This window comes from Sceloporus occidentalis, unplaced genomic scaffold (assembly GCF_023333645.1).
Source record: "Sceloporus occidentalis isolate IW3139 unplaced genomic scaffold, rSceOcc1.0.p SCAF_4, whole genome shotgun sequence".
Classification (NCBI taxonomy): Eukaryota; Metazoa; Chordata; class Lepidosauria; order Squamata; family Phrynosomatidae; genus Sceloporus; species Sceloporus occidentalis.
In genome coordinates this window covers 78,162,146-78,186,189 of record NW_028316984.1, presented here as the reverse complement: position 1 = coordinate 78,186,189, position 24,044 = coordinate 78,162,146, and the positions used below count along the sequence as shown (strand labels likewise).

The 24,044-nt window shown below is 44.9% G+C and overlaps 1 protein-coding gene across 2 annotated transcripts; it reads left to right on the top strand.

Moving 5' to 3' along the window:
• Nucleotides 1-489: 489 nt before the first annotated feature.
• Nucleotides 490-23,550, top strand: ZNF142 (zinc finger protein 142). 2 transcript variants are annotated; one of them, XM_089520392.1, is made up of 9 exons: nt 490-566; nt 2,939-3,241; nt 3,871-4,590; nt 6,322-6,603; nt 7,491-8,303; nt 9,594-9,771; nt 12,329-15,566; nt 17,984-18,089; nt 19,867-23,550. In XM_089520392.1, exons 2-9 carry the CDS (start codon nt 3,031-3,033, stop codon nt 20,349-20,351), a joined length of 6,033 nt encoding a protein of 2,010 aa, XP_089376518.1. In that variant the 5' UTR covers nt 490-566; nt 2,939-3,030; the 3' UTR covers nt 20,352-23,550. The 2 variants fall into 2 exon arrangements, with proteins under 2 accessions (XP_089376518.1, XP_089376517.1); XM_089520391.1 differs by lacking the exon at nt 490-566 and adding an exon at nt 2,261-2,344.
• Nucleotides 23,551-24,044: the final 494 nt, after the last annotated feature.

Sequence of the window (24,044 nt, the reverse complement as noted above, 5' to 3'; positions counted from 1 at the left end):
GGTGAAAGCGGTGTCAAACTGGATTGTTTCTGCGACTGCAGGCTATGAGCCGAGTTATCAAGTTCTCATTATGGTCCAAAACACACTGCAGAAATAATCCAGTTTGAGACAGCTGTAACTCTCACTGCTCAGTGCTAGAGAATACTGGGAGCTGTAGTGTCTGTGAGACATTTAGCCTTCTCTGTCAGTGGACAAACTACACATCACAGGATCCCTTCACATGGAGCCATGGCAGTTAAAGCGGTGTCAAACTGCATTAGTTCTGTAGTGCGGATGCAACCCTCGCAACCTCTTGCCACATCCTGGAATATGCATCTCCGAATTCAAGAGGAGATGAATTCTTCCTCGCCCTGTTTCCTTTCACCTTTCAACCAGCGATTCCCAGACAAGAAGAATTAAGGGAGAAGTCATAGCAGAAGAAAGTGAAGTCCTAGGAAAGGACTGCAATGGCCCCTTGCCTGCATTTCAGCCTTTCAGCCCAGGAGGAATCCCCCCACGTCCTCCATTTTGAGCATCACTGAGAAACATGGATTTCCATTTCTAGCAGTGTTTTTGTTTTAAATCTGGTAATTGCCTTCTTCCCTTCTTCTTGAATGCCCTCCTTTTGAGCAGGACTCAGGAGCATGGGCTGACAGTCCTATGAGTGTTTTTTAATCGGGCCCTGCCCTCCCTTCTCCTTGAATGCCCTCCATTTTGCAGTGAGGAGGAGGAGGAGAAAGAGGAGTGGAGGACACATCTGCTTATGCTCCCTGCTGCCCCTTTATCGCCCTCCCATTCCCTGGGGCGGCCATGACAGGGAGGCGCTCTGCTCCGCCGTCTCCGTGGTCCCTCCTCCCAGTCCTCCTCTACCATAGAGTTGCGGGGAGCTGGGGAGGAGCGGGCGGCACAAAGAGGGCTGGAGGAGGAGGAGGCGAGTGCTTGGTGCCGGTGAAGCCGGGGAGCTGTGGTGGGGGTCTTACTGGAGGGTGGGGAAGGGAAGGGGCCCTGGTTTAGGGGATGGGGGCCAAAGGGGAAAGGAGGGGAAGGCTAGAGAAGGAGCCCCTGCCTGGCTTGAGTGTTGGGCTGTGGCTCTGGAGACCAGGGTTCAGATTCCCACCCTCCAGCCATGGGAACCCACCAGCCCCACTCTCAAGGCCCCAGGGAAGAAGGCCATGGCAAGCCTCCTCTGAATAAGTCAAAGATCTTGTAGCTCCGTTGAGACTCACTGGAAGAAAGGACTCAGCAGCATAAGAGCTTTCCTAGACTTCAGTCTACTTCCTCAGATGCATATTATTATTATTATTATTATTATTATTATTCAAAGATATAGCCGTGTTAATCTGTAAAATCAGTGTATCTTGTAGCACCTTTAAGACTCACTGAAAGAAAGGAGTCAGCAGCATGAGCTTTCCCATAGGCGTAAGTCTACTTCCTCAGATGCATTTGGCCCAAAGGCATCTGAGGAAGTAGACTGAAGTCTACAAAAACTCATGCTGACAATTTCTTTCAGTGAGTCTCAAAGGTGCTACAAGACCTCTCCTCTGAATAAATCTTGCTCCCCCCCCAAAAAAAACACAACCCCTTAGGGTCTCCATAAGTCTGGAGCAACTTGAAGGCAACCTAGTGTGTGAACTAAAAGAGGCCTCCATGGCTGGTTTGGAAAGTCTAGCTGCTTTTCCTGAACTTGCCTCCTCTAGAATTGTCAGGCTGCAGTCCCCATCTGCCTTGCTGACTCTTCTGCTAGCTGGGGGTTTAACATCTGGAGAGCGCTGGGATGGGGAAACCTTGGTTACAGACAGGATTAAGAACTAGGAGTTTGGGTTCGGAAGGATTTCACTGGGTGCCACCACAAGCTTATGAGTGTCAGCATGGCATAATGGTTTGAGTGTAGGGGTGTGATTTTAAGATTTTGGAGACCAGGGTTCATTTCCCAGCTTGACCATGGAAACCCACTAGATGCCCCTGGGCAAGTCACACTCTCTCAGCCTCAGGGGTGGGCAATGGCAACCCCCCTTCTGAACAATTTTTGCCCCAAAAAACCCATAATAGGGTCGCCATAAGTTGGAAATGACTTGAAGGGACATAACAACAACATGATGGGGGAGTCTGGGGGTGGCAGCCCACCAGAAGGTGTGTGGCTGGCAAAGGAAAGACCCCAGAGCAAAGCTGAGCCCTGGCCATCTTGTGAAGCCGGTGCACAGCCACTCTGCCTCTTCAGGTCCTCTGTTTGGGCTTCCATTTAAGTTGGTGGGTTCCTTTTCTCTTTTCTCACCTCAGAAACCAACATGAATGGCTCACAGCTGGTGCTCAGCAGTGGAAAGACTGCACCAGAAACGCACCAGGAGGAAACAGGAAGGCCAGATATGTAAGCCCTTCCTTGTCTTTGTAAACCATTTAGGCAGAGCATTAGATTGCTGCATATCTGCTTTGTGTAGAGTTAGGGCTGCATGTAAGGGATTACCTGCTAGCTGCTATTGTGAAGCCTATAGGAGAGGATCCATGGAAGAATTCTCTGTCCAAGGGTGCCTCTACACTGTAGAAATAATGTACTTGACACCACTTTAAGTGCTGTAGGTCTACCCTATGGAATCCTGGGATTTGTAGTGTTACATGATTTTTAGCCTTCTCTGACAAAGAGTACTGGTGCCTCACAAAATACAACCCCCAGAATTCTGTAGGACACAGCCATGGCAATTGAAATGATATTGAATGGCATTGTTTCTATAGTGTAGTTGAACCCTAGGAGGTAGCATTTAGGGTGGGAGGGGAAAAGGAGTAATACAGTGAAATTGTTTCTTTGCAGAGAAACAGGTAACTAATTCTGCTGCATAATAACAATTATTATCCAGTATTTCCAGTTTACCACTTACCTATTTCTTCTGAAGAATTCTGTGTTTAATCCTTGCTTCCTTCCCTTCAGGAGGGCAATGATAGTACCTTCTTCATTTGTTTTTGGCAGGAATTTCCCCTCTCTTGTGTCATGAAGCAAGACCATAGTGATAAGCAGTGAGCAGAGCAGCAGTAGCAACAGTGCCTGTGGGAGAAGACAAGATGAATGCTCTGTGCCAGGAGCTGTTGCTGCCTGGCCCAGTAGTAGCTGGCAATGAAGACAGCCATGGTCTCTCTAATGAGAACCTTACAGTTGGACAGAGCTTGCTGTTAACAGAGGCTTCTGTGGTAGGGGCAGAAACATCTGGTGTTGAAATATTTGTAGAAGCCATGGCTGACACCATGTCTCTCAGCAACCCTGATAACACTACAGGTATGTTACGTTTTTGTCAGGCCATCATACCCATGTAAAAATTAACCACTCCGCAGCTGTTATTTCTTAGAAAATGTGCTTGGGTTTTTTTGTGCTCTGTGGTTTTTATACTGTAAATCAGACCTGCACAACGTGGCAGTAGGTAAGGGCCAAAATTAAAATAGGTTGAACTTTTTTGGGCTGCAAATTGGTTTAAATTAGATATTAATTAATTAGTTAATTTAATAAATATAATTAAAATTACGTAATTTCATCCTCCCCCTCCGGAAAAACCATAAATAACAAAAACACTTATGTTTTTACCTGAGGGAGCACCGCAAGGAATCTCTAGGTCCTCCAGTGTAACTCTGTGGTCAACATTCGCCAGACATTGAATATAGAATTGCTTTGGAGGAGCTGCCAATGCCTAGTGGGGTGTTCTCTCTAGGAATCTCCAGGTTCTTCAGTGCAACTTTTGGTTAAGGTTGATCATAGAGTTGCACTGGACGACCCAGAGATTCCTAAAGAGAACATATTACTAAAATCCGTAAATAATCAAATCTGCAAAAGTCAAAGCTACAAATGTGGAGGGATGAGTATATTTAGTAGTGGTTTTATTTTATTTTTAAATCCCCATGTTTTTCTTGCAGAAGTCTTAGTTAAAGTTGTGGAACTATATTTCTGTGAACGGTGTGGGCAGAGCTTTTCTGATCCTAGTCTGCTTTCTGAGCATCAGTGTGTTGAGATTTCCAGAGGACAACTTGCAAGCATCCCACAGCTTCAAGGATTACCTCTAGCCCTTGCAAGCCAGGACCTGGCTGTTGCTGCAGAACACCCAACTGTCCCCCAGACCGCAGTGCAGAACATGCTGGATGGAAGCAGACAGGACCTAGCATTCTGCCCTGAGCGCCTCCTGTGCCCTGTTTGCCAGGTGGAGTTTTCCCTGCCTGCAGAACTGAAGGAGCACTTTAAGGATCACCACCAACACCAGGGTGCTCCAGTCTGCCCTGTGGAGGATTGTCAATTCAGCTCAGAGGATCGAAAACAGCTCCGGGGGCACATGCGGCACATCCATCAGGTCTCTCCAATTGCCTGTACCTATCGTGGTTGTCCCATCCTGTTCCAAAACCGAGAAGACATGGAGTTTCATCGCAGGAGCCACTTCCCATTCCACTGTGGCCGTTGTGACTTCATCAGTGCTAACACCAAGCAGTTTGGGTTGCACAGGCACAGCCACTTGCATGAAGCCACACAACAAGGAAAGGCAGCCACAGCAGTGCTGGAAACGAGTGCAGGTTCTGAGAGTGCTGAGCACAGCTTCACTGCTGTAGTAGGAAAGGAGCTGACTGACCATCTCCTTCTGAACTCAGGTACTAGAGAGAATATGTTTTGAGATAGAGGGAGAGAGAAGGGTGAGGATGTTGTGGAGTTACATCAGTCAACAAATGCCCTAAGTGTTTGGGTTCCAGTGGCCTTCTTAATAAAACTTGGTTGAAATTATTGATGAAAGTGTTCATTTTGCACCTTCTCAGATTTGCAATCTTGTTACAGAAATGTACATATTTGGTGAGGCCTGCAGCACAGTGAAAGAAATAAAAGACACGCAAAGGATTTATGCATCTAAAAAGGCACATGGGTATAAATCCATTTATGTTGCTGAGTGCCTTCAAGGATGCATACAACATTGTATAAATTAGGAAGAATTTGTACAAAAAAGTCTATGAGGCTCGACAGACCGGCACTTTGTGCTGACCTGTGGACAGAGTTAGGGCGCAGCCTCTGCACCCTGGATGTCCAAACCCTGCCCCCAGAACGCCATTTTGGCATGCGCTGGTCTCCTCGTGATCCCCCTCTGGTGCTGCATCCACGTGATACAGCACTGAAGGGGCATCATAAAGTTTTTTGCGGCTCCTTTTTGTGCCCTCCAGAGGCCAGATCGGGCTGCAGCATGAGATTGCTGATTGCTGCGGCCCCAATCTGCCCAGTAAAGGGGCAGTCTGTATAGCCCAATGATGGTGAACCTTTTAGAGGCCAAGTGCCCAAACTGCAACCCAAAACCTACTTATTTATTGCAAAGTGCCACGTCCCTCTGGCTTTCTAGTAACAAACTCTGGCAAACTCTGTGCTGGGGTGATGGCACATGTGCCCACAGAGAGGGCTCTGAGTGCCACCTATGGCACGCATGCCATAGATTCGCCATCACTGGTATAGCCCCTTAATGGCAAGGGGGAAAAAAACCTCAGAGCCTTACAACCTGACACACAAAGGACATGATAATAATGTTAGTGGGACTGAGAGGAACTCAATGGGACCAATATTTTTACATCTTAAGTCTTAAATCTATTTAGGGTTTGTTTTTTTTTAGTATGGCAAGACCTGGAGCAGGTTGGGGTCTTAGAAGGAAGCCTAAAAATATTTTTCGAATTTTTTTTTGTGATAGCGGCAGCTTCAGTAAAGGTAGTAGCTATAGGAGAGGAGGAGTTATAGTATAAGGGTGAACTGGTTATAGTCCTACTTGAGTATTACGGTTTGTAAATGTGAAAAACTAATACAGTAAGATGGTAGAGGAGTGTGAACAGAACAGTAGTAGCAAAGAGGCTTCGAGGCAGATGAGAATATTCAAGTGCTATTCCGGGATCAGGGTTTGAAAGAACAGCCTCTTTTTTGTCAGGGAACTCCAATCTAAAGTTAAATCTTCCCTCTGTCAGATACAGGGGTATAATTTCCACCTGGCCTAGCTCTAAATGCTTTTCTTGGATCCTGTTCTAATTCCTTTTGCCTGATTAAAGAGTCGCTTTTAAGATAATTCCAGATGGAGGCCTCCCTCTACTACAATCCAAAATACGTTGTTCAGCTTTTTTGGCTTCTGCTGCTTAACAAATTTTCTATTATAAAAAAAAATGATGAACAAAGTGGTGCATAAACATCGACAGGTCAGGATAACAAGTATTTTTTGTGATTGAGGCAGGATGATAGAACCAAAACAATTCTTGCCTAGAAGTGACTTGAGTTTCAGGTATTTGCCTGATATCCCTTTCTTATCTCATTTTTGATCTGAGAGCCAATGAGCCCCTGGTTTATGTTTTGCTTTTATTTTTTAGGAACGGCAGAAGTGATGCAAAAGACAGAGAATTCCCTCAGAATTCAGAGTGGTTGGAAAGTGACAGAAATGGAGAGTGGCCTGGGAACTCATGCTGGTCACAATGATATGCATCCTGAAGACATGGGGACATTGGCCAAGGAAGACAGTCTTGGGAATGGAAGAGATGAATTACTAGAAGAAGAAGGGGATGAGGAGGAGGAGGAGGAAGAGGGAGAGGAAAACTTTTGCAAGAAAGCATCTTCTAAGTTAACAAAGGTCTCTCAGAACCAGCTTCTCAAAGGTATAGTTTTTCATTCATTTAAAGACAGAACAGTTTCTGACACTTCTTTGAAAGGAATGCAACCAGACAGAAAGCATTTTTAAGAGCACTGGATTCCTGCAGGGGGGAGCACAAAGTAGAGCTGTATGGATCAGTGGTTCTCAATTTTTGATCCTCCAGATGCATGGGCTTCAGCACCTGTTGGCCATATTGTCTGGCACCTCTGGGAATCAAAGTCCAAAATACCTATAGGACTAAAGTTTGAGGACCAGTAGTTAAGAGGCCTTGTGAAGAACTAAAGTTTGACTCTAGAGAATATTGTAGACATCTGGTATCTAAATATGGTATTGAAGGATACAGAGAGATTTTTGTTAAATAAAATGTATTAATTCATTATGATAACATAGGCCCCATACAGACAGGCCAAAATAAAGCTGCTTCAGGTCACTTTGGAAGTATGTTGTTTAAATGATGCATGCATCCCAAGAGTCCGGAAGCCATGCCAAAGCCAGGCTCCAATACTTAAGACTGGAGCGTGGCTTTGGCGTGGCTTCCAGACTCTTAGGACACATGCATCATTTAAACAGCATATATCCAAAGTGACCCGAAGCAGCTTTATTTTGGCCTGTCTATCGGCCCAAAGTAACCCAGAGATGTGTATCCCAGAGTCCCTTTAGTGTGCATGTCAGAGGTCAGGTGTCTAGATTTCAACTTTTCAGAGCTGTCATGGAGACAAGTATAATACACCCACTCTTTTATTAGTATTGGTAGAAAGAGATTTTAGGCTGAAGTACTGATTATTCTCTTGAAGTGGGAGAGGGACAAACCTGATTCATAACATATTTTCAAGGGCCTCCATTTTTTTCTTCACACTGAGGTGAGTTTTTTTTATTTTTTTCTCATTGTAGGAGATGTAGCTGAGGATTCCAAATGCTTGTTCAAGACCCACATGTGTCCAGAGTGCAAGCGCTGTTTTAAAAAGCGAACTCACCTGGTGGAACACCTTCACCTGCACTTCCCTGATCCAAGGTTGCAGTGCCCAAACTGTCAGAAATTTTTCACTAGCAAAAGCAAGCTGAAGATCCACATGATGCGCGAGACTGGAGAGAAGGCCCATCGTTGCCCGCTTTGTCACTACAGCTCTGTGGAGAAGAATGCCCTCAACCGTCACATGGCCAGTATGCACGAGGACATATCCAACTTCTATTCAGATGTCTATTCCTGCCCTGTGTGCAAAGAAACATTTAAACTGAGCCATGCCCTCAAGGAGCATCTGAAGACTCACAAAGCAGAGCCCAAGCAACTAAGCTGTTTTCAAGTGGGCTGTACCTACTGCACTCAGGACCGCAAGGAGTTCCTACGGCATGTCAGGGAGGCTCATGGCATTAAAGCCGTGGAGTGCAAGTACTATGCCTGCTCCCTGCTCTTCCCCACTGCAGAAATCATGGAGGTACATCGTAAGACACACTATGCCTTCCACTGCCAGCAGTGTGATTTCATTTGTTCCAACAAGCATGTCTTCCGCAAGCATAAGAAGCAAGGCCACCCAGGAAATGAACAGCTCAAATGCAGCTTTTGCCCTTTTGCCACATTCAACTCAGTGGAATTTCATGACCACGTTGGCAAGATGCATGCCAGTGAGAAGATCCACAAGTGCACAGAATGCAACTTTGCCACTGCGCACAAGAGGGTTCTCATTCGGCACATGCTGCTCCACACAGGCAAGTATTCTTCCCAGCTTGATGATCTTTAGAGAAGCTCTTGCTTGTATACACTTATTTGCTTTGTGTCTTTGTTTTCTGCTCTCCTGTCATGCTTTGAAAGGCATGTTTGTGGCCCTGAGCAGAGAATTGCCTTTCACTATACCTGCGGTTTGTTCCTGTCTTTGAACAGGATTGAGCTTGAGCAGTTCCTTAACCCATAGGTGTGCTCTTTTCCACCATAAGGTTTGTCAGCCAGTCACTTATTTGTATATTACATTTTTTGTATCCATTCTTCTTGCTGTGCTTTTACAGAAGAGGATATAGGGCACTTTTCAGCTACCTGACCAGTCTTGGCTTTGGGGGGGAGGAGTGTTAAAAAGATAAAACTTTTTTGGTTCCTTGTCCAGAAGTCAAAACTTGTCTTCCTAGCAAATGGAAGACAAAGTCATGGCTTTCTGAGCCTTCTTGGCACTGCATGCCAGTACCCTCCTCCCACTATTTAGGCATTATGCAAATGTTTCGTATATCATCCGAGCTTCTGTCAAATCTAGATTGTGTACTTAAAACCTTAGATTTGGGCAAATTTGCTAGATTTTTCAAACACACCTTAATATCATAATTTAAATGCTGGTTAAAGGTCCCATTAGTTTTTTGGGTTTAGGATAGTTGAGCATGCCTTCAACTGATGTAGTTGTCAGCTCCTCTGCCCACACTTCCTGTCTTTTACTTCAGTGCTACTGAATAAAAGTGTCCCAAGTTGTTTAGTACTTATTAGTTTGACCCTGCAAAGGAACACCTGTTTTTGCAGCTGCTGCAATCCCTAGCCTGCCTTCAAGATTTGGAATAGGGAAGGAGTAGGGCTCTGTGGATGCAGGATTTGAAAGATTAATTTTTTTGGTCTGTAGCTTTCAGAATCCCAACCCAAGTATAGCCAGGCTAGTTAGGGGGTTCTGGGAAGTTAGCACCCAAATGAGTTTTTCCAGGCTCTGGGTACATGACTGCTAGGATTATTTTTAACTATTTAAGTAACTTCAGAATTGAGAAGAAGTCTAATTTCTCAACACACTTGTCAAAAGGCAGTACCACATTTGATATGGTGAGCATGATTATTAAATCTTGGCCGCCTCTTGTGTCCTGTAGTAATGTATTTTTCAGTATATCAGTGTACTCTGTGTGAAGAATTGCCACCATTTGTTTTGTTCTGAAGGGGCTAAGTAGGACCTCATTTTAAATTTAATCTGCTAACCTCAAGGGGCATGACGGGCAGGACCAGCGATCCACAGCTTCCGGTTTGCTCTGTAACTTTAGGAGAGAAGCCTCACAAGTGCCAGCTTTGTGACTTCACTTGTCGAGATGTGAGCTACCTTTCCAAACATATGCTGACCCACTCTGATGATAAGAACTACATGTGTACGGAGTGTGGCTATGTGACAAAGTGGAAGCACTACCTGAATGTCCACATGCGGAAGCACACCGGAGATCTCAGGTACAGAGCGACCTTCCTCACTCTTCAGGCCAGTTTTGTAAAGAACAGGCTGGGACACTGTGGTGCTGTCTCAGAATAGTCCACATGAAAAGCTCAGCATGTGCTTGGCCCATAAACATAACTGGGGGTCAAAAGTGAGAGTTTTCGTCTGACTGATGGCATATTTGAGGGCTGGGCAGGAGAGTTGATTGAATTCACCATTTACATGAATTTGATGACAACTGCAGTTATTAGTTCATAACCTCAACATGTGACACTGCTAGCCTATAGACAAATTCAACTGAAATGAAGCCACTGAAGGCTAGAGCTTATGAAGATCCATTTTTGTACTGTACAATAAAAAATTAAAAACAATTAAAATGTCTTGCTAAAGCAGTATAAAATTACATGAAATACACAAAAGTTAAAAATCATAACTAAAACATACACCCCATATACAATCCTCCCTGACGATTTTATCTTCAAAGCCTGCTTGAATAAAAACATGTTTGCCTTCTGGCAAAAGAAAAGCAGAGAGGGGGCCAGGCTAGCCTTCCATGGAATGGAGTTCCAGAGGATGGGAGCAGCCACTAATAAGGCTCTCTCTTGTGTCCTCACCAAGTGGGACTGTGATGGTGGCAGGACTGAGAGAAAGCCTTCCCTTGTAGATCTTAGGACCCTTGCAGGTTCATATGCGGAGATATAGGGCCTGAACAGACAGGCCAAAATAAAGCTGCTTTGGGTCACTTTGAAGGTATGCTGTTTAAATGATGCATGCATCATAAGAGGCTGGAGGCCATGCCAAAGCCACGCTCCATTTACTGTATATGGACTGGAGCGCAGATTAGGCACAGCTTCTGGCCTCTTAAGATGTGTGTGTCATTTAAACAGCATACCTCCAAACTGGCCTGAAGCAGCTTTATTTTGGCCTGTCTGTTCAGGTCCACAGCCTTTAATATAGTCTGGACGTAAGCTGGATAAAATTTTATAGGTAATGAGCAGCTAAGGAAAGTTACTTTATTGGACTGCAACTCCTAGGTCCCCACTACTGGTATGGCCATTGGCTGGGGGTTCTGGGAATTGTGGTCCAAAAATGTAACTTTTCTGAATTCTTGGATTTTAGAATCATAACTGAAATGATTAACATGGTGTCAGTGGCAGTACTGGAGGGTTACCAAGGCATTGATTGCCACAAAAATTATTTCTGTCATGAGTCATTATAGATCATTGTCTATCAGATACTACTGCAGTACTACTGTAAAATGATGCCCTTGTCTGGCAGATAGCCGTGTGAGATGGTTGAGGCTGGCAATCTGAATGTAGTATGTATTAAAAGGAAAAGTTGAGGCATTTGCAAAGACGGAGTACAAGTAGGATTTCTAAGAATCCTAATAGCTATGACAATATGAATTGTACTGCATAAATTTGGGACTACGGTTATTGGATAATCTAATCTAGGAAGATGCATGCAAGATTTGCCAGTTATTGGAACTTGTGAAATTCTGCTGGGAAGCAAATGTTATAAGGGTCCCAAAATCTATAGTGAAGACACTATGATTTCTGGATATTGATTTATTTAATACTTATTGTTCAGAGACATGAAAAGCTCTTAATTGTTATCCATGCTTGAGCCTCACTTTGATAAAGAGCAACAATTGTGGCACTTCAGAATTAAGGGTACAAAGCTTTAGAATTATAGAATCATAGAGTTGGAAGAGACCACAAGGGCCATCCAGTCCAACCCCCTGCCATGCAGGAAATCACAATCAAAGCATCCCCGACAGATGGCCAGTCAGCCTCTGTTTAAAGACCTCTAAGAAAGGAGACTCCACTACACTCTGAGGGAGTGTGTTCAACAGTGGAACACACTCCCTCAGAGTGTAGTGGAGTCTCCTTTCTTAGAGGTCTTTAAACAGAGGCTGACTGACCATCTGTCAGGGATGCTTTGATTGAGACAGCTCTTACTGTCAGGACGTTCTCCTAATGTTAAGGTGGAATCTCCTTTCCTGTAGCTTGCATCCATTGCTCCGGGTCCTAGTCTCTGGAGCAGCAGAAAACAAGCTAGCTTCCTCCTCAATATGACATCCTTTCAAGTATATATTCCACCAATTTCCTACCATTTCAAAATTTCTCTTAGATTTTTTTTTTTTTAAAAATATGCTCTTCAATCGTGGCATACACCTCATTGCCTTTGGCAGAGAGCATATATAAAGTGTTTAACCAACGAGAAGAAAATAGACTTTCCATATTCCCAGACATAGAATAAGTCCATTCCACATCCCTAGACATGGAACCGAACTCTGATAGAGGCCACAAACTGAGGTTAGAGCCATGGAGTTTGCCACAGGGAAGCTTACATTAATCTTTTGGGTGCTTCTGAACACGCAGTTTCTCTCTGCTTCTTTTCCCTAAATTTGCAAAATGGGATCAGATAACTGTTTTTACAGTGCTATTGGGTGATGACGATGGCTAAAAAGTATTTTTTATATCTAAATCTAAAAGAGCTGTGCAAAACTGTCCTGTGCTGATGATCTTTCTCAGCCTGTGTTTCTGTGATCAACTGTTCTTTTTGTGTCAGGTACCAGTGTAACCAGTGTCCATACCGCTGCCATCGGGCTGACCAACTGAGCAGCCACAAGCTGCGCCACCAGGGCAAGTCCTTGATCTGTGAGGTGTGTGCCTTTGCTTGCAAACGCAAGTATGAGCTCCAGAAGCACATGCAAGCAAAGCATTCCCAGGATTACCAGTCTCCCATCTTCCAGTGCCAGTACTGCAGTTACCAGACCAAATACAAGCAAGCCCTGCTCAACCATGAGAACTGTAAGCACACCAAGCAGAGAGAGTTCCGTTGTGCCCTGTGCCCTTACCGTACCTTCAGCAACACAAGCCTCTTTTTCCACAAGCGCAAGATCCATGGTTATGTACCTGGTGACAAGAGTTGGCAGGAGAACTATGCCAGCAGGGAGCTGGAGGCCACCTCTGCTGAGGTGCTGTTCAACTATAATCTTGCCATGGCACTGCCTTTGGAGCCGATCCCTTCCCTGCCAGAGAGGGAGCCATGGCATGGCAAAGTCAAAGCCCTGGTTTCAGAGGTTGAGGAGGAAGATTGCAACCAGGAGGCACTCATCACACCTCTCTTTGGCAATGAAAACAACACTGAGAGGGAAATAGAAGAAGTTGTGAGAGAGCAAGACCATTGTAAGGCAGATGGGCACCTTTCGGAACAGCTCTCCCTGAAAGCATCTTCTGAGAGCTCAAGAGAACCAGATAGTGCCATTGAGGCAATCCCTAGTTGCACCCTGCATTTGGAGCCACTGTGTAACTCAGACCCAGTTCTGGAGCAGCTGACTGAAAAGATGCCTTCAGCTGTGCCTGAGACTGGCGTGACTCTGGACTGCAGGGAGGTGGGCCATGCCTATGAAGTGTTAGGCTCCAGGGATTCCCTTGTTCTGGAAGATAGTGAACCTGGTCTTGAAGATATTCCTGACTTTGAGGAGGAGGCAGAGGTCCACGGGGAAGGTGATTTGGAGTTGGAAAAAGATGTTTGTTCTAGTACTAGTGATAAGTGTGCTTTGCAGAACCTGGGGGATGTCGAAGCAGAGCAGAATTCTGAACATCTGCAGGCACCACCCAGACCTCAGGAGGGAGAAGGGTGCAAAGAACCAAATGTCCAGGAGGTTTGTTCATATGTGTTAAAGCAAGACTGCCTCCAGCCTGGTCCTAGCCATGAGACACCCCTTGCCCCAGAAACTGAACTTCTGACTTCTGAAGACAGTTCCCAGTCAGAATCAGTGCTTAAAGCTCTAAGGAAGCAGGACAAAGAAGAAGCAGAAAACCTGGTCCTGGAAGGGAGGGTGCAGATGTTGATGGTTCAGTCTGAGAGTCGGGTCTTTAAGTGTGAGAAATGTTCCTATATCACCAGGAAGGAGAAGTCCATGTTGGTCCACTGCAGAGGTGGCTGTCAAGGCAAGAAATATCCCTTGGTGTGCCAGGAGTGTAAGGCTATCTTCAAGCAGCAGAGAGGCCTGAATACCCATATTCTTAAGAAGTGTCCAGTTCTCATGAAGAAGAACAGTGGGAAAGCAACCTGCTCAGACCAGTCTTCTGGGGTACAGTCCAGTGAGAAAAGCTTGGAGATAGCTGAGGTAAAGAAGAATGGTATAGGTGTCTTAGATGAGGCAGAAGTGAGCAAGCTGCAAGAAGTTTCTTGGGAAGTAGAAGAGAGGCCTGTTGATGCTGACTCTGTGGCTGCTCTCCTTCTTGACCATCAGCCCATGGCTATCAGTTTGCATGGCAAGCAATCTCAGGATGACCCTGAAACAGAAATGGAAGAGCAGTTGCCAGAAACTGTGGTAGGTCCTGCTATCTATCACTCAGAGAGATACTATCTGGAGCAGGGCAAATTCCACTGCAAATCCTGCCGCTTCATCTGTTCACGGGTGTCTACCATCCGCTCCCACGTGGATGATGTCTGCCGTGGCCTGGAGCAGTTCTGGTGTCCCTTGTGTTCCAAGCCCTACCACTCTAAGAGGGCCCTTAGGATCCATCAGTTGGAAGGGCATGTTGAAGCTCATCCTGCTAAGTCATTTGAAGGTTCCAATGGTACCACACACCCTGAGGAAGGAGAAGAGCAAGAGAATGGACAAATCAGCCACGGGAAGGTTGGTCAGTCTGATGGGCTAATGGAGCCAATGCCTTCCCATCCACTCACCCTCCAGAAGAGGCGGCACTTTTCATGCCCTACCTGCTCTTTCACATGCCATCAGGAACGCGCCTTGAAGACACACAAGAAGCGAGGCTGCCTGAAGCTGGGTGAGTTTCGCTGCACTCTGTGCTCCTTCACCTCCAAGGCTGCTGCGGCCCTCCGGCTCCACCGCAAGCTCCACCGGAAGTACTATGGTGCAAGGCCCCAGCTGGCTTGTTGTCAGTGTGACTTCACCTGTAAGCAGTTACGCTGCCTGCGCCAGCACATCCGCATCAAGCATGAAGGTGTGAAGCCCCACAAATGCCCTTACTGTGAATTCAGCACAACTCGGCGCTACCGCCTGGATGCCCATCAGTCCCTGCATACGGGTGTGGGCCGCATTGCCTGCCCTACCTGTGGCCAGACCTTTGGCACCAATTCCAAACTGCGCATTCATCGCTTGCGTGTCCACGAGAAGAAGCCCACCCACTTCTGCCCGCTGTGTGACTACAGTGGCTACATTCAGAATGACATCACCCGCCATGTCAACAGCTGTCACCAAGGGGAGCTGAACTTTGCCTGCTCACATTGTGAGGCCCGCTTCAGTTCAGAAACAGCTCTCAAGCAGCACGCTCTGCGACAACATGAAGAGAAAATCTCCTATAGTTGTCCTCGCTGCGACTTTGTATGCCACAGTGAGGCCACTCTCAAGTGCCATGCTCAGAAGCAGCACCCTCACCTGGAGTGTGCAACCTGTAAGGAAACTCTGACCACCCGTGAGGAACTGGAGGAGCATAAGAAGTTACACTTCAGTCATCGCTGCAGCATCTGCAGCTTTGCTGCCAAAGAGCGGCAGCAACTGGTAAGCCATTACTTGGAAGCCCACGAGCCTTCTGTGGCAGTGGAAAGGCCACTCAGGTGTTCCTTCTGTGACTTTGGGTGCCATCATCAGCTGGTGTTCAACCACCACATGAAGAGCCATGGTGGTACTCGCATCTACAAGTGCTCTGACTGCAAGTACACCACTAAGAACAAGCAAAAGATCACATGGCACATCCGCATCCATACTGGAGAGAAGCCTTATAAATGCCACCAGTGCCAGTATGCTTGTGCTGACCCTTCACGCCTCAAGGTGAGAACTGTCTGCTTTTGTTGTTGTTGTTGTTGTGGGAGTGGGAGTGGGAATGGCCGCAAGACACTTGAAACTGGGCAATGTACAAAAAATGTTCTCCCCAGAAATGAAAACTACCCATGACCCTACAGATGGCTTACATGCAGTCAGTTGCAATAGAATCATAGAGTTGGAAGAGACCACAAGGGCCATCCAGTCCAACTCTCTACCATGCAGTAATACAAAATCAAAGCACTCCTTTCAGATGGCTATCCAGCCTCTGTTTAAAACCTTCCAAAGAAGGAGACTCCACCAAGGAAGTCTGTTCCAAATTGAAAAAGCTCTTACTGTCAGGAAGTTCTTCGTAATGTTGAGGTGGAATCTCTTTTCCTGTAGTTTGAATCCATTGCTCCAGGTCCAATTTTCTGGATTTCGTTCAGAAGAAGAGGCGTTTGTAGGCCAGAGGGCCCCTCCTTGATATCTAGCCCTGTTCAAGGAATTATTTTCCATTAGATCAAAGCTGCCCAAAATTCTTTTCTCTCTGTTTTGTCCCATTTTGTTCTGAAATTTGTGGATGAAAAATGCACCTCTATTTTTTGTTTGTTTGTTTGAATCTGACAGTCCTGCTATCTATCCATCCATTATTCTATCCACATTACTTCCTGGTGCCAGAGCATATCTCTGACATCTAGAAACTGGCTGATGGATAGTATGGTCTGCCCTCACCTGTCCCCTCCTCATGTGAACAGGAGTTGAAATTGTGCAGCCCCCAAACTTTGTTGAACGGCTGCTGCACACTACTGGTTAGGGATGCTGGGAGCTGAAATCCAACATCCTCTGGAGGGTTGCATAATTCCCACTATGGCAGAGTGTGATACAATGTTGGGAAGACTGGCTGAAGAGTAATTGCGAAATGCAAGATTTCAAGACTGCAGAAATCAGAAAGCCTAAGCTAGAACTAGTCTTTCTGAAGCTGAAATAATGATGGCAACTAAGGTTTCATCATGGTCTACCTAGGTATTATTATTATTCCTGGCTTCTGAGGGAGAGAGAAAGTAGGCCAATCCCATCAGGCCTCCCTAAAGGAACTGAGCCCTTCCCAGAAAGCATCTGGCTCCATCCTGGCGTCTGAGGGAGAGAGGGGGTGGGCCAATCCCATCAAGCCTCCCCAAAGGAACTGAGCCCTTCCCAGAAGGCTTCTGGCTCCATCTTCCACTCCCTTCCCCTGTTGTATCATGTCTTCTTAGATTGTAAGCCTGAGGGCAGGGAACCGTCTAATTAAAAGATTGTATGTACAGTGCTGTGTAAATTTACAGCACTATATAAATAAAGCATAATAATAATAATAATAATAATAATAATAATAATAATAATAGTGACCATGGCTTCATAATTTAATACTTTAGCTAAGAAGTGTTCTTCTTTTGGAAGGCGCTCTGGGTTTAGCTTCTAATTTGTTTAGTTTGGCTTGGACTTCCTTTAGGATTGAATTGTCTCTTGATGAGGTAGTATGTCTCCAGATGTCATAGAATCATAGAGCTGGAAGAGACCGCAAGGGCCATCCAGTCCAACCCCCTGCCATGCAGGAAATCCAAATCAAAGCATCCCTGACAGATGGCCATCCAGCCTCCATTTGAAGACCTTCAAGGAGGGAGACTCCACTACACTCCAAGGAAGAAGTGTGTTCCACTGTCGAACAGCCCTTACTGTCAGGAAGTTCCTCCTAATGTTGAGGTGGAATCTCTTTTCCTGCAGCTTGCATCCATTGCTCTGGGTCCTAGTCTCTGGAGCAGCAGAAAACAAGTTGCTACCTAGGTAGACCATGATGAAACCTTAGTTGCCATCATTATTTCAGTTTCAGAAAGTCTGGTTCTAGCTTAGGCTTTCTGATTTCTGCAGTCTTGAAATCTTGCATTTCTCAATTACTCTTCAGCCAGTCTTCCCAATGTTGTATCACACTCTGCCATAATGGGAATTATGTAACCTTCCAGAGGATGTTGGATTTCAGCTCCCAGCATCCCTAACCAGTAGTGTGCAGCAGCAGTTCAACAATGTTTGGAGGCTGCACAATTTCAACTCCTGTTCTATGCCCAGTAACCAATGTTATCTAGGTTATACTGGGCCTGAACCAGCAAAGCTGAGGGATACTCTGACTGCTTTATGTAAGTCTGGGCTTTCTCTTGTGGCTTCTGAATGCCTTACCACCTTTAAGGTAGTCACTTCCATAGTCCATATGGAAGAGGGCTAATATGGCTAATATTCCTGTTGGCTGTTAGAATGTGATTGCTGTTCAGTGGGATGAGTGGGCTCTGATTTAATAGTCCAGTGAATTGCTAAGATTGGATCAGGTTTATGATACTCAGAGAAAACAAATAAAATCATTTGTGAAATTAGTGGTTTGCATGTGTTCTTGATCCATTGTTTTCTGTCCTTTCCAGTATCACATGCGTATCCATAAGGAAGAGAGGAAGTACCTTTGCCCTGAATGTGGCTACAAGTGCAAATGGGTGAATCAGCTAAAGTACCATATGACAAAGCATACAGGTATGTGTGTCTTGGAACTGTAGGTGTCTAGTAACTCAAGATCAGAAAATACAGCTTCTACTCTCTTGTGAGGGAAGGACTTGATCAAGCGTTTTGAAGAAAAGAGCAGCAGCAAAGGCAGGCTGGAAGTGGAGTGAGAATAGGCAAACATCTTGAGTAATAATTTACAATATCAGAAGTAATAACTTGAGTATAGTTGTGCTCATGCCATTTAAAAATATTCTATAATATCAAAATAAAATAGGCTTATGGTGACCACACATGACCACACACAGAAGTCTTAAGTTTTTTGTGCTGCCATTTGTAGTCTGAAAACCCCAATGTTTTAGGGTTAGAATAATTTAGAAAAATATTCCTAATGGATACTTCACTTACTCTGAATACAAAAGCCAAAATACTCTGTCACAGGTGTCTTAATGTATGGCCTAAGCTAAGCTAATATCATAGGTATTTAGCTTATGGCTAAGGGCCGGAACAGACAGCCCATTCAAGCCACCTTCAGGGTGGCTTGGGAACACAGCATTCACACGGCATATGCTCCCAAGACGCCTGGAAGCTGGCTAGCCACCTAGATGTGAACAGCTTCAAGACACTTTGGTGGTGCAGCGTTTACATGCCACACACTGCCAAAGTGCTCAGAAGCTGTCCTGAGGTTGTGGCATAGCTGCCAAAAGCAGCTTTTTCCTGGCCCAAATAGTAGCAGAAAAAAATCTACTCCTATTTGGGCCGAGTTCAGTGCGGATTGGGGCTGCAGCGTGTGTTTGCTGTGGTCCCAATGTGTTTTCGGTGGAAGCAGCTTCAAGCCGCCCCTTTGTGCCCATTTGTTTTGACCCTAAGTGAGTAGAATGGTTTTAACTGGGTGGCAGAGGATGTCATAATAAGGCATTTGAGATTGGAAACTGCTTTTGCTAGGCAAGTAGAAAAAGAGGCCTCCTAGCTTCTCTATATGTTTGACTGTTGAAAAACTTTGTATTCAACCTTTATAGGAGGTGGAGGGACTGGAACAGAAGTGCGCTGAACTTTCAGTAGAGTGGTAAGAGGCTGAGGTTGGGACGAGAAGGATGAAACAGCATGGATGGGGTGGTGCTAGGCCCTCAAAATTTTTATTTTGAATGATACTTTGGGTGGGGACAAACAGAAAGAGTGAAGGAATGAGAGAAGCACTGGACAGTGTTGTAGACACTGATTTTGATGTTCATATGTGACCCTGTGCGTTCTGTACTCTGCGAATAGTGAGCTTGGTACCAGGACCCCCAATAGATACCAAAATCTGTGAATGCTCAAGTTCCGTTAAATAGAATGGCAAAGTAAAATGGTGCCTCTTGTACAAAATGACAAAATCAAGGTTTGGTTTTTGGAATTCATATAGTTTTTGAATATTTTCAAGCCATGGATGGTTGAATCTATGGATATGGAGGGTCAACTGTAATTTAGGCCTGTACCAATTATTTGCCTATGACTAAGGTTAGCTGCCTAAATGGTAGTTTTTCTACAGCCATTTCCACATCCCAGATGATGATGATAATTATGAAATGAATAATAATGCACTACACTGTTGAAAGCTGTTGTTGTCACTCAGTTGCTTCATTTTGGGAACTGTTCCTGCAGGCTAGTGAATTCATTTTTGTTAGCCAGTTGTTAAAGCTCAGATCCAGTATATGATACTCTAGTATAGTAGGGTCAAAACACAGAGCAGCAGGGAGTGGAAAACAAGGATGGTCTGCCGTGATCAACCTCAGCAACATTTCTAGTGTGTTGCTCTCTGCTTCTTACACAGGGGTCAAGCCATACCGGTGTGATGAGTGCAACTACTGTACTAACCGTGCAGATGCCCTGCGCATCCACAAGGAGACACGCCACCGTGAGGCTCGCTCTTTCATCTGTGAACAGTGTGGGAAGGCCTTTAAGACCCGCTTCCTCCTCAAGACACACCTGAAGAAGCACAGTGAGGACAAGCCATACGTTTGCAATGTCTGCTACCGTGGTTTCCGGTGGGCTGCTGGCTTGCGGCATCATTATCTCATTCACACCAACGAGCACCCCTTCTTCTGCCTCTACTGCAGTTACAAGGCCAAGCAGAAGTTCCAGGTGATCAAACATTTGCAGAGACACCACCCTGAGCACAGTGGAACAGAGGGAGACTTTAGCAAGGGGGTTGGCAAAGACTCGAGTACACTTGCTGTCCATCTGCATGACGTTCAGCTTGAGATTTCATCCAAGAGTTTAGAGGAAGGGGAGGCTCAGGTATCCGCACACAGCTAAGTCAAAACCAAAAAGGAAGGAAAAAGGACTTACAAGTTCAGCGGCTTTGCAAGATGGATGAAAACCTAGCCCTGGGAGCATATGGAGGCCTTCCATTTCAAACCCACTGGAACAAATGGAGGCCTCTCTAGATCAAGTGTGTGTACTTGTCTATGTTTATATATATATATAACTGTATATGGGATGTAAAATATGTGAGTGTATAAATGGATCTCTAGACTCAATTCAATTTTCAAAGGCACTGAATTCTTTGTTGCCCTGCTGTGCAGACTGAAAGTGAAGGAATGACATCAAAATCTGGCAGGCAGTTTGATAGATGTCCAAAAGGTCTTGGTGCTAGAATGATGGTACATAAATTACAAGATTTTCTGAAGGCCAAAGCTGTGCTATTGGAAATTATCCAATTATTTTAAGAGGAATAGGCCAAACAGGAAAGGAGGAGGAATAGCATTATATATCAGGGATATACACCTGTGAAGAGATCCAGCACTTAAATCCTGGAAATCAGGTGCAGAGCATCTGGATAAAAATTAAAGGGGAAGGAAACAACAGGGATGTTATTGTGGGAGCCTACTACAGACTCCCAAGTCAGACTAAGGAACTGGATGTTGCCTTTCTAGAACAGATGACCACACATTTGGAAAGGAGAGACGTGGTAGTGATGGGCGACTTCGGCTATCCTGATATTTGCTGGAAATGGAGGAGGCAACAAGGGGATCAACTATTTTAGATCTCATCCTAACCAATAGGGATGACCTGGTTAATAGGGTGCAAATGGTTGGATCCCTAGGTGGAAGTGATCATGTTCTCCTGGAGTTTGTTATACAGTGGAAAGGAAAAGCCAGGCATAGTCAGACACACATTCTAGACTTTAGGAGATCTGACTTCAATAAACTAAGGGAAATACTGGGTCAGGAATACTAAAGGAGAAGGGAGTTCAGGTATGTCAGTAGCAAAAGGAAGAAGAAGGAAAAGATAGAAATGTGTGGAGAAGATGGAGAAATTCTAACGAGGCATAGAAAAGGCAAAACTACTCAACACCTTCTTTGCCTCAGTCTTCTCACAAAAGGAAAAGAATGTTCAATCTGAGGAAAATGGAGCAGAGGACACAGTAGGAGAAATGCAGCACAGAATAAAGAGGTAGTACAGAAATACCAGGTTAATCTAAATGAATTTAAGTCTCCAGGATCAGATGAACTACATCCAAGCGTATTAAAAGAACTGGCAAATGTAATCTCAGAGTCACAGGCAATAATCTTTGAGAACTCCTGGAGAACAGAAATTGTCCAGCAGATGGGAGGGGGGCAAAGGTTATCCAGATCTTCAAAAAGGGAGAAAAAGAGGATCCCAACAACTATCGTCCAGTTAGTCTGACATCAATACCAGGAAAGATTCTAGAGCAGCTCATTAAACAGGGAGTCTGTGAACATTTAGGAGGGAATGCCAGAATCACTAAAAGTCAACATGGGTTTCTCAGAAACAAGTCATGCCTGAGTAATCTGATTTTTTTTTATATAAAATTATCAGTTTGGTAGATTAAGGGAATCCGGTAACATAGCATATCCTCCCCATGATATTCTTGCAAACAAGATAGTAAAATGTACAATACAACTGTTAGGTGAATTAGAAACTGGTTGATCCACCGAACCCAAAGGATGCTCAGCAATGGATCCTCTTCATCCTAGAAAGAAGTTACCATTGGGGTCCCACAGGGTTCTGTCCTGGGTCCAGTGCTATTCAACATCTTTATCAGTGACTTGGATGAACGAATAGGGGGCATGCTTATCTAATTTGCCAATAACACCAAATAAGGAGGAGTTGCTAATACCCCAGAGGAAAGGATGAAAATTCAAAATGACCTTAATAGATTAAAAAGCTGGGCCAGAGCTAACAAAATGAATTTCAACATGGAGAAATGTAAGATACTGCACCTAGGGCAAAAAAAGAAAAAAAGGGGAAAAAAGAAATACATAGATATAGGGTAGGGGGACACCTGGCTGAACGAGACTTCATGTGAAAAGGATCTAGGAGTCTTAGTAGACCACAAGTTGAACATGAGGAGGGAGCAAGCTTGTTTTCTGCTGCTCCAGAGACTAGAACGCGGAACAATGGATGCAAGCTACAGGAAAAGAGATTCCACCTCAACATTAGGAGGAACTTCCTGACAGTAAGGGCTGTTCGACAGTGGAACAAACTCCCTCGGAGTGTGGTGGAGTCTCCTTCCTTAGAGGTCTTCAAACAGAGGCTGGATGGCCATCTGTCAGGGATGCTTTGATTGTGATTTCCTGCATGGCAGAGGGTTGGACTGGATGGCCCTTGCAGTCTCTTCCAACTCTATGATTCTATGAGTCAACAGTTGATGCAGCAGCTAAAAAGGCCAATATGATTCTAGGCTGCATCAACAAAAATATAGTGTCTAGATCAAGAGAAGTAATAGTGCCACTCTATTCTGCTTTGTTCAGGCCTCACCTGGAATATTGTGTCCAGTTCTGGGCAGCACAGTTCAAAAAGGATGTTGAGAAGCTGAAGCATATCCAAAGGAGGGGAACAAAAATGGTGAAGAGTCTGGAAACCATGCCCTATATAAGGAAAGACATAGGGAGTTGGTTTGTTTAGCCTGGAGAAGAGAAGATTAAGAGGTGATATGATAGCCCTGTTTAGAGATTTATCATATTGAGGATGGACCAAGCTTGTTTTGTGCTGCTCCAGAGAATAGGACATAGAGCAATGGATGCAAACTTCAGGAAAAGAGATTCCAGCTAAACATTAGGAGGAACTTCTTTACAGTGAGAGCCGTTTGATAGTAGAACACACTCCCTCAGAGTATAGTGGAGTCTCCTTCCTTAGAGGTCTTTAAACAGAGGCTGGATGGCCATCCGTCTGGGATGCTTTGATTGAGAGTTCCTGCATGGCATGGGGTTGGACTGGATGGCCCTTGTGGTCTCTTCCAATTCAATGATTCTATCTGAACAAATATAGTTTTATCCATGGAGCTCCAGCCTGGGTTTCATGTACACTGGACTTTCTACTACCAGCTATATTCGATGACAGGGATAGACAAAGTGTAGCTCTCAGGCTGCATGCAAACCTTTTCCAAGTCTGCATGGAGCCTTCAATGTCTCCAATGACTGCCTTTTTCTGCCCCCAAAAGGTGAAACCTCCAGGAGCAGCAGATTGTCCTTTAAATAAGTTTGTGTGTGTGTGTGTGTGTGTGTGCGTGTGCGTGGGGGGAAAGTCTGCACTGTTTAACTTTTTAAAACTAGAAGCGGATATTCAGCCACTTTTTTTTCTTTGTTTGCATTTTTGGCAGACCTTATAATGGCTGGAGGGGCTCGAGAACAGAAAGCTAGCTTCTAGATAGAATGATCAAAGGTGCCCACTCCTGTTTTAAGGGGAAGTAGGTTCTTTCAGTACCATCATCCTCCAATCACTTGCAGAATATTCAGTTGACTGGAAAGCACAAATCTGCAATGGCTACTTTCTGCTGACCGGAATTTCATAACTGACAGAGAAGATCTAGTGTTTAAATTATTGATGCATTGTGTGTGTTTAGGGGAAGATGAGAGAGTTTGCCCTTTCTTCTTCTCTCCCAGTTCTGCAAAGCATGCCAATCTTGCTGGCTCTGAAGTAACCTATTTTTTCCAGCTCTTAGAGGATTAGAGCATTTGATAAAGTCTCTTGAAGGGCAGAAGC

Bases quoted from the DNA above. Each gene is read 5' to 3' on its own strand.
- ZNF142 (XM_089520392.1), top strand. From the start codon at position 3,031: ATGAATGCTCTGTGCCAGGAGCTGTTGCTGCCTGGCCCAGTAGTAGCT. The intron at 9,772-12,328 runs GTACAGAGCGAC...TTTTTGTGTCAG, and splicing joins AAGCACACCGGAGATCTCAG to GTACCAGTGTAACCAGTGTC. The intron at 15,567-17,983 runs GTGAGAACTGTC...TGTCCTTTCCAG, and splicing joins CTGACCCTTCACGCCTCAAG to TATCACATGCGTATCCATAA.